Below are 15192 nucleotides of genomic sequence, written 5' to 3' on the forward strand. Positions count from 1 at the left end.
GCTTGTAAAGTGGGATCATTTGGCATTAGGGGAAACCAAGAGCAGGCAGGGAGGCAGAGGGGTGGGGGAGACAAGATTTTGCAATGTCCAGGCCAGATGGCTCTGGCCCAGGCAACTTTCTTCAGCTTTCAAAAGCAAATTTCTTTCGAAGTGCTCCTAAAGCCCTGCGGTAACGGCTGGTCCAGGGACTGAGGTGTTGATCCTGTCCAGAACGACCCTGTGCAGCAACCCCCTGCAGCTGGGAGCCAGTGAGCGAGCACTGAGTACAGGGGCAAAAAGGGGCTGGGAGATCTCCACAGGCCCCACAAGTACCCGAAATCTCCAGTACCTGCCCACCAAGTCATGCCAGAGGGAAATGAAACCCAGCTCTGCAGCAAGCCAGGGAGCCCAGCACTCCCGGGGCATGGCAGRAACGAGCAGCCTGGAAACGAAGTGCACACCAAGCAGGGAAACCCCACACAAGCTACTGCTGGAGATCCCAGCCGAATCAGCRAGGACAGGAGGTCCATGCGCCATCCTACGGCACCCCTACCCGCCACAGGAGAGCTGCACACTCACCGAGGTGTTCTGGCACTGGATGCTGGTGCTGTTGAAGCGTAGGGCCGTGACACGAGTGGTGCTGCCAGGGATGTGGAAGATGCACTCGTAGTTGCGCTGGCCGGATTGCGGCTGGGGCAGGTTCTTGGCCGTCAGGGTGATGGGTTTCACTACCCCCACAGGGATGTAGATCTGGGTGGAGGGTAGGATCTGGGGGCAGTCCTGCAAGAACAACAACGGGCAATCCATGAAGCAGAAAGACACTGAAACCTCCCCCCAGCACCAGGACACCTGGGAAAAGACCACAACAGGCAATCCGGAGCATACACTTGAGCAAATCTTTGTGTGCAACCAACCCAGAGTCTCATGGCTGCAGTGGTCAAAGTACGGAGCACAGAAGAAGAGACCAAAGAGGGATCTGCCTACAGGGCCATTTGGTGTTTTTCTCAGCTCAGGTCAATCCAGAGACCTCCAGGTTGTAGCAAGTGGGGAGAAGCTTCAGCTACATGATCTGCAACACATTAGCTGCAGGTTTGACTGGTAATGAGAGAAGTTTTAATACTGTTACTGCTGTCAGTAGGTTTCAGAGTTAACATCTACTGGGATATGCACTATCAGAACCATCTCAGACCTTCTGTGTCCTTCAGAGCCTCCATTTTCCCTAGTTCCAAATGGGTAGAAAAGCCTCCCACCCCCCCCCCCCCCCCTTCTTTTTAAAAAAGGTGACATTCTGCAACGCCTTTCTGTGGCAAGATGCYGTTCTGCAGCAAACTTTGCAGAACAATAGCCTTCAGAAGTGCCCTCTGCTCCTACCTGTTTTCCCTGTCAGCCTGCTGCTTGGTCAAAGACACCCGTTTTGCTGCAGGCACTCAAAGCTCTGCCAAGCTGCCCCAATCCAAAAGCTCTTTGTAATCCTCCATCTCAAGAGCCCTCAGTGACAATCACATCCRAAACATGAGAGAAACCATGGCCACATGGCCAGTTAGAGGCAACATGCACCCAAACCAATCTGCTGAGATGTCTAAAGGCATCCCTGCAATTCCTGAAGATGACTTGCGTCATCCTACTGAACAAGTGACAGAGCTGGCTCCAGCTCTCCCAGCACAGCTGACCTAGAAAAGCCAGCTCAGCCCCTGCAAAAGGAGGAGTGGTGCCTCCTGCTTCAGGATCTGCATAAAGCTGCTTCTCACCAAGGGGAGCCCAGCCACGCGCCAGCCAGCTCTGCCTGCTGAGAAGCCACCAACACACCCCACGGAGAGCCCTGGGGCAGCAAGGGCACAGCCGCTCCTGCAAGGCGATGCTGAGCAGCATGGCCTCAGGAGCAAGGCAAGGCCACCGAGCCCCACAGCGGAGCTCAGACGCGCCTTGCCAGGCCCCCATGCTCTTCGGGGAAGGAGCCGTCAGGAGGGCAAAGCTCAGAGCTTTTTAATAGCTGCTGGTTCTGCGCTGCTCCTAGGGGAGCCCTCAAGCCTCAAGTGCAAAGAACACAAGGTGAGCACAGAAATAAATAAGCTCAGGCAGAAAAACAGCTCGAGGGCCCCCAAGGATGCCACCTTGGCAGCAATASCCTGATGCAATCCCACGCCAGCCTTGCGGGGCCCAGCTGAGGTCTGTCACCTAAGGCAGCTACTCTTGGAAGTGCCGGCTGTAAGTAACAGCACAGGGGAAAAAACATGKTTTTTTGAAACTACCACCACTCAGGGACCAGCAGCAGGGCCGGGGAAGGGTCATCCTCTCTCCGCAGCTGCCCCACTGCTCCCGTGCTGCTCCGTAAGACGAGCGCGGTAGGAGCCACAGGCAGCTCCTCCCCTGGCCGTGGCCAGCCACACGCAGCCCAGCCTTGCCCAGGTACCTCCTTCACCTTACCCACATACCTCCCACATACCTTTTCTAAAGATTAGCCTCAATCATTCATTTTTCAKTTTTTTCTGGAAGATAAAAACAGCCCTACTCCTCGCTGCTCCGCAGACCAAATCCTAGGCTGGCCAAAACGCTTCACTGCACTTACAGAACACCTGTTTTTTTCTGGGCAGCATTTAATCGAGAAGGGAGATGGTCTTTATCCCAGACTACAGGATTAATGTAACTATAAAATAACACACAGGAATGGGGGGAAAAAAAAGCAGTTTCATTTAGTAAATAYTGGCATAAAACCCCAACCGGTTTTACTTTTTAAATTTCCTGTTCTTCTCAGCCTGTATTCCCCAAAGAGGCATATTTTTAAGGGAAGAAAACTATTTGTCCCCCAAACACACCAAAGAAAACGAAAGCAGAAAGGCGCGGCGGCGGCCGCGAGGGGCCAGGCAGCGGGCTTGCAGCGCCGCCTCTGCCACCGCCTGCGCGGTCCCCGCGGAGGAGCCACCCCTGCTCCGCGGCACGGGGCCGAGGGCGCCGACCCGCTTTCAGAAACCGCCCCGCGCGCCGGCTGCGGGTTATAATTAGCCGTCTCTGCTGCAGCGAGGCAGCGGGTCGCCCTCGGCTCCCGGCTCGGGACCGGAGCAGCGCTGCCAGCGGAGCCGTCCTTGCCTGCTCGATCCCCCCCTGCATTGCAGGGACACGCGGCGGGCGGCACGCGCTGTCCCCRCAGGGTACGCGCAGGCTCTGCGAGCACGAGCTCTCCGCTCGCTCTCCAGCAGGACCAACACCACCGTTGCCTCATTCTTCCRCAGCTGCTACTTTCAGCCTGCCCGGGGATTCAGGTAACCCCATCCTACCCTGGCTGCTCCCAAGGACCGCTCCACAGCCAAGATGTCCAACGCCGTCACTGCCCACGTCAGGCACCGTCACGGTGCCCGGCTCCCCGTGCCTGGAYGGGACACCGGGCAGAGCCAGTCCCGCACGCAGCGGGCACGTGCTTGCCTCTCCCGCACGCGGGCCTGTTTTGCTGAGTAGCTGTTTGAGCCAGAGCTGAGTCCTCCTGCTATGTCACATGTCCTGCATCTGCTGGCAGAAGTGTCTCATCCAGCAAAAATTTCAGCCTGCTCCAAAACAGGAAGCACCTGGTGCTCATGGGCTCTCGCACAGGGCTCCCTCGGTCCCCACATTCCCTGCCGCAGGCCAGGGCGGCTGCGGCTCTCCCTCAAAASGCAGGGCTGGCAGAGGGGCATTTAGACAGCTTGCCACCCTAAAATCAATTCAAAGAGCAGACAAAATTTGCCCAGGCACCACCTGTCACTGAACTCCCTTGGAAACGCTCTGCACAGCCCACAAAGCTCCCCAATCCCTCCGTAAACACTGACTCGCTTCTCTGACCCAGCTCCCTGGATTGGGGAGTCATAAAATGATGGGATGAGCACAAAAGCAAGAACCCCCACCCCCACCACCCTTCCAAACCTTGGAAATCTCAGATTTTCTCCCATTAAAACTGGATTTTTAGCTGGATAAAGATGCTTACAAGGGTGTCTAAATTTGCTCTGAGAGTTAAAGATTTAGAGCCATGATGTAATTGCAGTGGTTTTCTTTTCTCTAGCAGCTCCCAGCTACAGTTGCAAGGCTGCATCATCTGCAGAGAGGAGGATGAAGGCAGGCTGGGGCTGGGCTGGACTGGGGTCACAGGCAGCAAGGAGCCACAGGGTAGGACACACTCCACTTGCCCCGCTGCCTTGCCTGATTCCCCTCCATCTCTTCCCCCCTCGCTCTCTCTGGCTATTGCTTTCCCCCTGCCTCAGCTCCCACACTCTCTCCACTGCTCTCACCAGCTCTCCCTGCTCATGTTTGCTGCATTCCATCCCCCCCCCCCAACTTGCAAACACCTCCATCCCCATGGCCACGTCCTTGAACAAGCTTYTCTGCTCAGCTCCATCTATCTTCCCTCTTCGCCTCCTGTCGCACTCCCCACTTTCACGAGTTTCTCTAAACAGGCGCTTTTCCTACTTCGTCTCTTTGCCAGTTAAGTCCAATTCTCTCCAGCAGGCTTTACCCCTTCACATAGGAGGCAGGCCCCTGGTCACCAGGACAGAATACGGACAATCCACAGAGCTAGGCACAGGGACAAGGGACCCTGGCTCCAGCTCAGCTGGGGTGCTTACCCCAAGGGTGCTTGCAGCTGCATGGGCCAAGACAGCAGCTTTGCGGTATTGCTGTACACAGCCCCGGGAACTGCGAAGGGCACTATGGACTGACTTCACTGGGCACTATGAAGAGTTATTCATCGACATCCCTTCTGCTCTAGCTGCCTACGCACCCTGAAGATCAGACTTCTTCCTGGCCAGGTCAAAGGGCAATCTTCTCTAAGGCCTTTGGGGTTCTCCATGAAGTCCTCTTGGTCTCACCAATTCTCATCAGTTGGGGAAACAAGGAGCAAACATGAACTGAACTCGCTTAGACTGAACAAATATGCTTAGTGCCTGCAGGAGGCCAGCCTTTCACTCTCCGTATCAGCAGACACCAGGGATTATCTCAGGAGAGCAGCTTTATGGTAAAGGAGAATTCAGTTTCAATTACTGAGCACATCCTCAGCCACCCCTAGGAACTGTGAGCGGGAACATTGGAACAGTAACACAAACACCAGCCACGCTCCCTTCTTCTAATGTGCTCATCAACCCTTTCGCACATCTCACTCCAAGAGAAAGCCACAGAGGACAAAGATCTCTGGGAATCTAAAGTAACCAAAGACTCCAGAGTGCAAGGGTCTCAAGCCACAGCAGCTGGACAGCAGGGACATCCTTCCTGCTGCTGCCATTCCCAGGCACATTCAGATGAGCAGTGGCTCCTGTCCACACCCTGTTCTGCATTTTTCCATCCACTGGAACAGACCTGGCACAAAAAGACACTTCTGCAGAGCTCAGTTATCCATGCACTTCCACAGTAATGTCCCAGGCATGCCCAGGACAGTGTTCTGGGTTGCCATTTGCGGTTTCCTGCAGAACACCTACTTTTCCACCTCCAGAAAGAACTGAGTAACTCTGCCTGTACTGCAGGTGCCAGTGGAAACCAGCAGATACAGAGTTAAGCATTAGTAGTAAGAGATTTCCATGCCTTTTCTGACCAATACCCACCACACTCAAACCAACTGAAATGCAGACAGACCAAATTCTGCTTAAAATAACTACTAGAGTTAGACATCCTCCCACAGACAGGATCAGGCTGAACATCTACCATTAATTYGTCCAGTGGTGCCATGGTCTGGCACCAAGTAACCCCCACCCACTCGCTGGGCTCTGTGGGAGGTTTGGCTGCATTGCTCTGGTTTGGGAGTGTCCTCAGCACCAGGCCTGATGAGGAAAGGGCCAGGATTTTTAACCCCAGTCTGAAAACACAGCCCACAGAAGCAGCTGGTCTGAGGGCATCTTGCCACTCCTGCCAGGAACTGCTGAGGCCACACCAAAGTGAAAACAAGCTGAGCCAGGCTCTCCAAACCTCAGGCCAGGCACCACTCCAAGTCCCACTGTGACCAAAAGGTCTGCCGGGGGACAGCTTGCCCATGCTTGGAAGTGACACAAGTTCACAAGCTCTGTCCTCTGGGAAAGGTGCATGCGTCTCAAAGATGACATGCCAGTGGGTATAAGCAGAGGCTCTGTGGGGAAGGAGGAAGAGCTTCAGAAGTTTGCCCGCCATGCCCTCGGCAAGCAAGCACTACGGGAACAGGCATGCAGAAAAGCTGCAAGACACCTAGTGGTCTGGGAATCGCCAGCACTGAGCACTCTGTTTGCAGAAGTGATGTCAGAGCTGGCTGGAAATGCAACCTCAAGAACAGGGCTCCATGCTGCCTGGGACAGGCTGACTCCTCGCCAGATTTCTTCAGGGCACAAGCTGGGAGAAAACAGCTTTTTCTAATGTGCTCACATGACATAATTCCCCCTTGTACTGGGCAGTTGAGCTGAGTTCGTCCCGACCTGCACATCACACAGGCTGTCTGGGGCACAGTCAAGTGCCGATGAAAACAACGCCACCCCCTGTGCTTGGTAATAGCCCAACGAAGGTGAGAGAACATGCCAGAACTTGGAATTTAGCTCTGTTTATGATGGAAGAGGCAGAGGAAAGCCATCACTGCTCTCTCGTATCCACAAGTCCAAGAGGATCAGCGCAGAGTGTGCTGACTTCAGCTGCAGTAGGGACATGGCACAACCCACACAGCTACATGCACGCAGGCTGTGCAGGGAGAGAAGGGGCTGTTTGACAAGCAGCGTCGCATTTTCAATGCTTGTCGCTGTGCAGAAATGGCAAGTGCCAACCCCACCTACCCACACACAAGAGCAATAGTCGGGCTTTTCCAGCTCTCCAGATGCACTTGGCTGAGAGAAGGCTTTGCTCAGCTCCATGCTCACAGCAACAATCACAGCGAGATCCCAGCCCAGCCCTATGCAGGACACCATCCACATCCTTYGCCCCTGAAGTCCATGGAGACACAGAACTGGGGAGCACCCAAGTATCAGACGGTCTGAGATTGTAAAGCTTGACTGTTCCCCCACAGACATAGCCAACTCCCCTCAGACAGACAGCAGGAACAGGCATTCTGGCTTTCCATGGCAAACAGGGAAAATCTGTAGGGCTCAGCCTTGTCACGTGCAAAGATGCTCCTTCATGCATTCCTTCCCTGGCACAAGAGTGATTGTGCTGCTGGTGGCTGGGTTCTGGCTGAGTAATAGCCCGGTTCTCAAGTCCCCTCCTGGAGGGCCCTAGCTCCTGGAATGATGAAAGAGGCAGGGGGAAAGAAGGGGGAAAAAATTAATTGTTCCCTGCTGGGAGTTTGACCTGTTTCAGTGAGGAGCCCAGAGCAGCTACAGAGATAGGAGTCAGAAGGGAAAAAGACACAGCCAAGAGGGAAGTGAAAAATACAGCTGAGGGCACCTCAGTCACAGAGGGATCCATCTAACTCTATGCACGTGCCAAGTGCAACAAAGAAACCTGGAGATACAGGGAGGACAGCACACAGGCAAACAGAAGCCCACAGGCCTCCACTGAGACAAAGGGAGACCTTAGAAGACACAAATTATAAAAGCTGAAGATTTACTCAGAGATGCAGTTACTGCTCCTCCTAAGCCAGGAAAGCCTTCTCTCAGAGCCAGCCAAACCAGCAAAGGTCTTGAGGGACTTCTCAGCTGCTTGCCTTCACACATGATCTGTGAAGTGGAGACAAACCCTTTGTTCTTGGGCCCCTGTCCTGGCTTGGGAGGCTGATATGATACAAGCTCTGTCAGAGCTCAGAGACCAACAAGCCTCTGAGAAGTTTTTCTGAGATGACTCGGACAAATGCTTTCTCCAGGACACACATTTGAACCATCCCCATGAAGACAGTACATGGCTTTGTTCCTGATGGCAAACATCAGGCAGTAGGGCCCTTTCCACTCAATCCTTTTACAGGTGACTGGAAACCAGGCTAAGCTCAGGTCTGTGATAAACAATCAGCCTTGTGCTCATGAAGACTCATTGTCTCCCAAATACTGCTAATTGCTCAAGCAAATGTAGAGGGAAGCAAAGGGGAAATGCCAGCACTGCCCCAGAGATACCTCAGGATGTCTTGTCATCTCAGTCCCCAAACAGGGAAACTTGCCTTGCTTTAAATCAGTGCGTCCATCAGACAAAAGCACCTCATCTAACACCAACTCCAGCTCATCGGTTGACCCAGAGAGGTCAGGAAGGACCTACTCTTTTGCCTTGGCAGCCCAGACAAGGTAGGGTTGAGGGTATGTCATCCGGCTATAGCAAAGGTATATTTTGCTAGGCTCAAACCACTTTTACAGCAGGTGTTTCAACTTTTTACCTACTTCCTCAAGAAAGCATCTAGCAGAGCAAAATCCTGGTTCTACTGAAATCAACAGGAGTAGCACTCTTATTAAGGTTCCTCAAAGTTCATACCACATGTATATACCCCTCAACACTTCAATGAGAGAACTATYTCCCTCCAGCAAAGACTGTGAGTACTGACCAGCATGCTCAGGAGGGGCTTTTGCTGCTGGACACCAACCTGAGTCACCTTCCAGGAGTCTGGTGGGGAAGGGAGTGAAAATCTCCTCCCCAAAACTCTCTTTTCAGGACCCAGATCAGCACAGGCTTTTTGCCAGACCTCTCCAAAACTAACCCAAACAGCATACTGTAGAGAGTACTGACTCCCTATATTGTATTCACCCCTACCCCCAGCAAACCACAGAGATCAAGRGCTGGGCTAACTCCTAGTCATCCTCCACTGTAGACAGCAATAAAAGGAAGCCCTCAGAGAGCACAGCAAAGATTAAGGTCCCCCCTGTTTTAGCAGGGACTTTGAAGCCTCCTCAACGGGATGATGCAGGGAGGAAATTGGGGAGGGATACAGGCTGGCAAAGGAAGCACTGGCAACCTGGTTGTGACGGACCTACCACCCTGCAGCTCTTGCTCAAGAACTTGTACAGCATCTGCTCAGAAGCTCAGGCAGTGATGCTGGGGCAGGCTGGGAGGAAAGACCTCCTGCAAGGGCCCACTGAGAGACAGATCTCCCAGGTCAGTGGCACAGATCCTGCATAAGGTAAATCCCAACAAAAGTAATCCAAGTTTCTTAGCAGAGTAGTAGAAATAAGGTGCAGTCAAATGATTTGTTTTACAGTTTTAAACCTTCCCCTCTCTGAAAACTAGTTGTTCAGTAACGACAGTTCAAGCTTGCTCCCTTCAAAAATATTAAAGAGAAACAATTAAATGTCTTTGTTTTTCACTTCATTCAGCCTAAAGTGCTTTCTGACTTCAGCCCAAATTCCCAAGCAGTCTCCCTGCAATGGCTTGTCAATGAATACAGACTCTCCCCACTAGCATGCCATCCCAGCAGCTCTTTCCTCAACTCCTTCATTGCTTCCCAGGCAACCTTGGAGAGGAGACCCAGCTCAAGCCACCTTACCTCAGACATGTTGACGCGCCCTTCCAGGAAGGAGCAGTCAGCAGCATTGTGGGTGCAGATGTGGCGGTACTTGCACCAGTGGCAGGGGAAGGAGCCATTCACACAGGACAGGCAGCTGCAGAGAGAGCGAAGCAGGCAGCGTTAGGGTACCACGGGGCAGGAATGACCCCCCAAGGCCTTTCATAGACTGCCTTTTAGGTTGGTCACATACGSCAGCAGGCTGAGGGCTGTGCAAGCAACAGTTGTCTGGATGGGAGCAGCCTGCTCTGCCCCCACCTCTGAGCATCCTGGACCACCATGCTTTACTCCCCAGGTTGCCCACAGCCATTATGGAGCCCACAGTGTTCCCATCTCCTCCTTCCCTTCGTGCCAGCCCAGCTGGCCACGCTCTTCCTCCTCTGGCCAGCATGGAGCTCACGCGTGGGCTGTGGCAGGGCTGCGTGACCCCCCCTATCTATTTGGCAAGCTGACCCCTTCCCTTCCCGCTCGCCCGCCTGCCTGCGAGAGGGCTCAGCTCTAGACTTTGGGAGCTTTATTTTGGTTTCATGAAAGGCAATTTTAGCAAGAGCAGGCAGAACAAGGGCTCTCCACTGCAGAGAAAAGGAGGAGAAAGAGCCAGATTAATGTACGCTCATTGAGAGGGAAATTATAATTGGCTAAAGGTTGGGTCAGATTAACATTTCAGGACTGTAGTGCCTTTCAGTTGCTCACAATACATCGTGTGTGACCTTCTCCCTCTGCCCCCCTCATCCACAGCCCCTCGCCGGCTGTGTGTGTGTTTGCTTCCCACCCCCTTTCTCTCCAGCCTGAAACATTTCTGTCTCTCTCTTAAGCCTCCTCTCTGGGCTCTTTGTGTTACATGCTCATGTGTACATATCCCGCTCTCCCCTCTGCAGCTCCTCAGGGCCTGAGCTCAGGCATGCTTTGATCCAGTGAGCCGCGCTCCTCTGCTTTGCAACCCCCTTGCCAGCAGCGCCCGGCAGCTCGGGTAGGGAACGAGCACTGCAGGCCAGACGCTTTTTCTGAGCAGTGGGGAGCAGCCCCTCCAAAGGGACCCACATGSGGAAAGGAGCCATGGGGCCAGCTCAGTCCATTGCTCCTTCCTCTTGCTGTTATCCCGGGACCTATCACAGTGAGCAGCACTCTGGCATCCTGGAGCCTTTCTCCAGCAGCCCAGGGCTSACATCCCTCCTTCCTGGCCACAACAGCAGCCTATGCCAGATAGAGGGCAAAAATGAGGCAAACTGAAGTTCAGGTTGCAGAAGACAAGTTRTATGATAGTATTAATTGTTGCTCGTGCCACATAGCAAGCAGCCTGGGCAAAAATTGTCCCCATGATATTTCCTCTGCTTCACAACAAATAGTTCATAGAGGTGGGTAACTCTATAGCACATCAATCTCATTATGTGCTCATACCATCTAGGGCCAGATATCACCAGCTAGTATGGTTTGCCAGGCATTAAGCCCTGCCTGTACCAGGTAGTACCATCATTTAGCAGCACGCAGTTGAACCTGCCAAAGAATGTCCTCCCTCCTCCAGGCAGGGTCACATGAACTCACSAAATGCTCTCAAAGGCCACCTTAGCCCAAGCCCCAGGAGGTATCTCTGTCAGCAAGGGCAGATCATCCAGCCCCATCACCATGGAGCCCAAGYGCCAAGTCGGGCATGCAGCTTCGGAGGCCCTCACCCTCTGCAGAAGGGACTGACTGAACTGCAACACCAGAAGAGCTACAGCCAAGGAGGACTGAATCCTTTCCCGACATTGTCCCAAGATAGCAAAGCCCAGAATTAATGCAGCCAGGCTTCAAGGGGCAAGCCTGCAAAAGGCAGCGTGTCCTGTGAAACCAAGCCTGTCCTCCTGATTAGGACACAGGAAGAGCTACTGATGCAGGAGCTGCAAGGCAAGAGAAACAACTACCTTAGCTTAAAAACAAGACCAAAAAACCACATCAGCACTGCTCATCTCCCTAAAAGGCTTCTTCCTGCTCTCACTGATCTTACTAGGACCAGAACTGGGCCCAAAGCAATTATATTTAAAGACAAGGCCTTCTCCTAAACACAGCACCYGTGGGAGGCAGGAAGCCCTGCTCGGCCAGAACCCTCTTCTAAATCACCACACTACCGTTTTGCCTTTACCTTCATGAGAAATGACAAGGGAAACACAGTACCACAATATAAAGCACCAGAAAGACAACCTTCCTGAAAAGTGATTTCATCAGATGGAGGGACCTAGCATGCTGAATCCCTCGCCCGGCAGCAGACTTGTCACTTCAGAGGTGTGGGGAAGGCACAGGAGCAAGCCGCCGCGGCAGGCAGCTCAAGGTGCAGACAGCTTGAGTGCAAATGCACACCTGGGGCTTTGCAGGGCCACAGCTCCCTGCCCTGGAGTTTCACACACCATTACATATACAGCAATAGCTTCTTAAATCCATGTGCACACACTAAGGAAATATTTAATTAAGCTGCTTGCAAAGGGGGCTGGAAGTCATTTCCATGTTTCGCTCAYATTTTCACTTCCAAATGAACAGCCCTTTTAGCTTTACCCACAAATATGTTAATTGAGATGCTCCTTATGCAAATATATGCRATTTTATTTCAGCTGCAGAGATTCAACTTAAAAGCACAGTCGTAGCCTCCTATCTCTGGTTGCTTTGATGGAGGGAGGTGTGGAGGGTGGGGGGAAGCAAGGACACAAACAAAGCAGCAGGATTGTTCCTACCCCCTATCCTCATGGCAAGGGCTCAAGCAGCAATGGGGAGGCAGACAAATCCAGGATATTGAGGCAATACGGCAGTGAAAGCATAGGTTAATCCTAGCGGAAGTACGGTAACCACAGAAAGGTCATTCAAAAGAGGAACACGTACAAGTCTCAGCAGGGTGAGTCCCCAGAGAAGTGCCGTCGCTGCGATGCAAGTCACTCATCATGGTATAACCAGAAATCCTCACATAAAATCAACCCTCAGCAAGCGCTGCACCTCAGGAGTTATTTTCTAGCCACAGGGTCTTGCAGGCTTTAAAAAAAAAAGACTCCTGAATCTCTCCTCTGCCATCACTTGAGGCATTTCAAAGCAGTTCAGATGAAGAATCTGACTTCAGCCTTGCCTTTGCCCAGGCCACTCACCAGCCCATGCACCTCAGCCCTGCAGTTCTTKGAGGTCAAAGACAAATCATATTTGGCTTTCAGGGCTGTCCTAAATGGAGAAGAAGGGTGCTGGATAAGGGTTTGATTGCAAGCCAATGGTCAGCTCTGTAAAAGAGGTGCTCCACTCATGCTGCCAGGTGAGYCTCCAGCATTTCTGAGGGTCTGCCYTGCCAATCAGCTTCTGTRCTTTCTTGCTGGTCTCTTGGCAGCCTCTTCACTTACCGAACGAGATGCATATTCCTAATGTCTCTTAGGTTATCCTTCAAGTATCCACCATGCTAAGTGTATGGATCTCCACATCTTAATTCCCCTTCATGTTGCTTCTAACTTAACCAAGTCATTTCTGAAGCTATAGTCCTTGGAGATAGTTTTCACACTCTCATTTCAGCCTAAGCCTTCCATCTGCCGTAAGGTTGTCAAATGTAATTGTAAGTACACTCACTGCCACACAAGTCTCACGCCACAGCATCTTTTCTGCATTTAAAGTGTGTCTCAGTGAGCACAACCCAGCTGGCTAAAGACTCTGTAAAGTACCAAGGAAGTTAGTACCCAGGTGTTAATAAAATGGTTAAACCCCAGTTCTAATGTGCTTTGGTCCTGCTGCCTTGGGCATGGGTGATTTAACATTGCTCCCCCTGTGAGCTCCCTGCAGGACTGTCAAAACTCAGGAGTCCTGGAGAAAAAGACAGGAGCTCTTCCCTTTGTTCCCAGCCAGCAACTCTTTCCCTAAAGGCACCAGACTGTGATGAAGCAGTGCTATCATGCACCATGCCAAACACAGACACGTGATTGCATTTGTGCCCCCTCTCTATGTGCCATCCTTAGTAGTGGAGGAGCAAACGGCTCTGAAATGTAAATATTGCTGATTAGGCTCTAAGCTAACACCCCCTCTCCCAGGAGCACAGGAGCTTCGAGACTCTCTTAAGGCTCTTTCTGCAGCCACCTCACTTTGTGGTCTGCAAGTTTTGCTTTATAGCTTCAAGAAGCAGGCAAACTGACTGTCTTGTTTAAGGGAACGGAAAACTGATTTGATCAGGAGACACATCTTCCAGCAAGAGGCATCGGGTTGAACAAGTTCCTGCAAATAGGTCTAATCGGACCCCTGCTGAAAAAGAAGAGGCAGAGCTCTCCGGCATGCTTCAGAGCCAGGCACGTCTGCTCAAGGTCAGGCTCTATGGAGTGGTTGGGGTTGTATCCCCAGCGTGTCCATTTGTCATTGCTGTCTGTTCCCAACACAGGAGCAGGTTGCTCGGCAGCATGATGCCATCTGTGCTGTCTCTCTCCTTCCCACGGTCAGGCACTTTTCCCTCATCACTTCTTGCCTAAGCAGCTTTCATCACTCCTGATGATTAGAGGGAGTCTCTCCTTCATGTGTTGAAGTCCCCCTCCCTGAAACWTACTGGGAATGCAAGGAGCCCAGCCAGGCAAAAAAACCTGATACTGGAGGTGCAGTGCAGACATGAACCCGTAACTTGCTCCCCAGACATCTCTACTGCCTTCTCCACTGTGAGCCCTTCCAGGTGCCACGCAACCAGACACTAAGCCAGCAAGGAGTTCAGGCTGGGCAAAAGGAAGCATTAGATCCACCAGCTATATGTGTRCAAGAGTGATGAGAGCCTCAGACAAGGATTTCATCACTCTGCACAGAGTCGTCCATAACACATCAAGCCCACGCTTGCTGGAACCTCACCTAAAAAGAGCAGATAGTCCTGCAGGCCACAGCAGCAGCTCCCCACTCAGCTGGAAGGGGCACGGGCAACCACTGAGTAGCATGGGGACAACATTAGAACCTCCCCACACCTTCCACAGTTGCCCCCCAAAGCCACTACAAGCTTGGTGCTGCTTCCTTCATTTCAAAACCAATTACAAACTTGCTCACAGCTGAGGTCCTCCTAGATGAACACCTAACACAGATGCACAAAACCAACASTAGAAAGGGGGAGACAAGACAACGGAGGGGCATTTAGCAGCACATTAAGAACATCTCTGGTATCTGGTTAACAGGCTGGTCACTACAGAATAAGCCCAGACCTGCCGGGGTGGCTTCAGAGGACCTTTTCCTCAAAGTACCCTTAGGCAGGTGAGCAGAAGACAACTCTAATAACCCCAGTAATATTGCTACTATTTCCATGTCTGATCCAAAGCATGGGAAGCTAGTAGGACTCCACATCCAAGCTCATTCCTCATTCACCTTCYCTTGCTCTTAGCCTCAGGCATGCCATGCATGCCTTGCTATTACATCGGCATTCGCACGGTCTGGAAAACAAGTCAGTTCRCTTCTCTTATCTCCGGCTTGAAAGAGCTGAGAGCTCTTCAGCGCTTGGAGCGCAGAGAGGGGAAGGCAGAAAGCAAAACAGGCATCCACAGGGGCGAGATAAGCCTGAGCAAGCAAACAAGGGAGGGAGGGAGAGAGGGGAAAGAGAGGAGTGGGTGACTAAAGGTGAGCTCCCACTGCCTCCATCCTCCCCCTAAGCTGCCTTCGAAGAACAAACAAGGTAGGAGAATAATCTATGTATTCAACATAACTACTGTGGGCTGGGACATGGAAATGTGAGCGTTGTACGCGCACGCACACACACACGCACGCTGGGGCTCTTAGCCTGGAGCAATGCCTTTCTGGAGGAAGGACMCAGAGCAAACCACAGGGAGGAGAAAAGGGGGCAAGTTCATCGGCATCAAGTGCAGAACAAGGGAAGCTCATTGAGAAGG

General features: G+C 52.3%; 1 protein-coding gene across 1 annotated transcript in view; it reads right to left on the reverse strand.

Annotated features, from left to right (window-relative positions):
- The window catches only part of PLXNA1 (plexin A1), a 145424-nt gene that overhangs the window by 57281 nt on the left and 72951 nt on the right, over nucleotides 1–15192 (reverse strand). Inside the window, exons 8-9 of the mRNA XM_085324285.1 lie at nucleotides 9341–9455; nucleotides 559–759 (exon numbers count right to left, since the gene is read on the reverse strand). Of these exons, the coding sequence (XP_085180411.1) occupies nucleotides 559–759; nucleotides 9341–9455 (316 nt within the window). The remainder of the gene's footprint in view (nucleotides 1–558; nucleotides 760–9340; nucleotides 9456–15192) is intronic.

The sequence above is a fragment of the Rhea americana genome, unplaced genomic scaffold (genome assembly GCF_003343005.1).
Source record: "Rhea americana isolate MKP2758 unplaced genomic scaffold, rheAme1 scaffold_120, whole genome shotgun sequence".
Taxonomy (NCBI): domain Eukaryota; kingdom Metazoa; phylum Chordata; class Aves; order Rheiformes; family Rheidae; genus Rhea; species Rhea americana.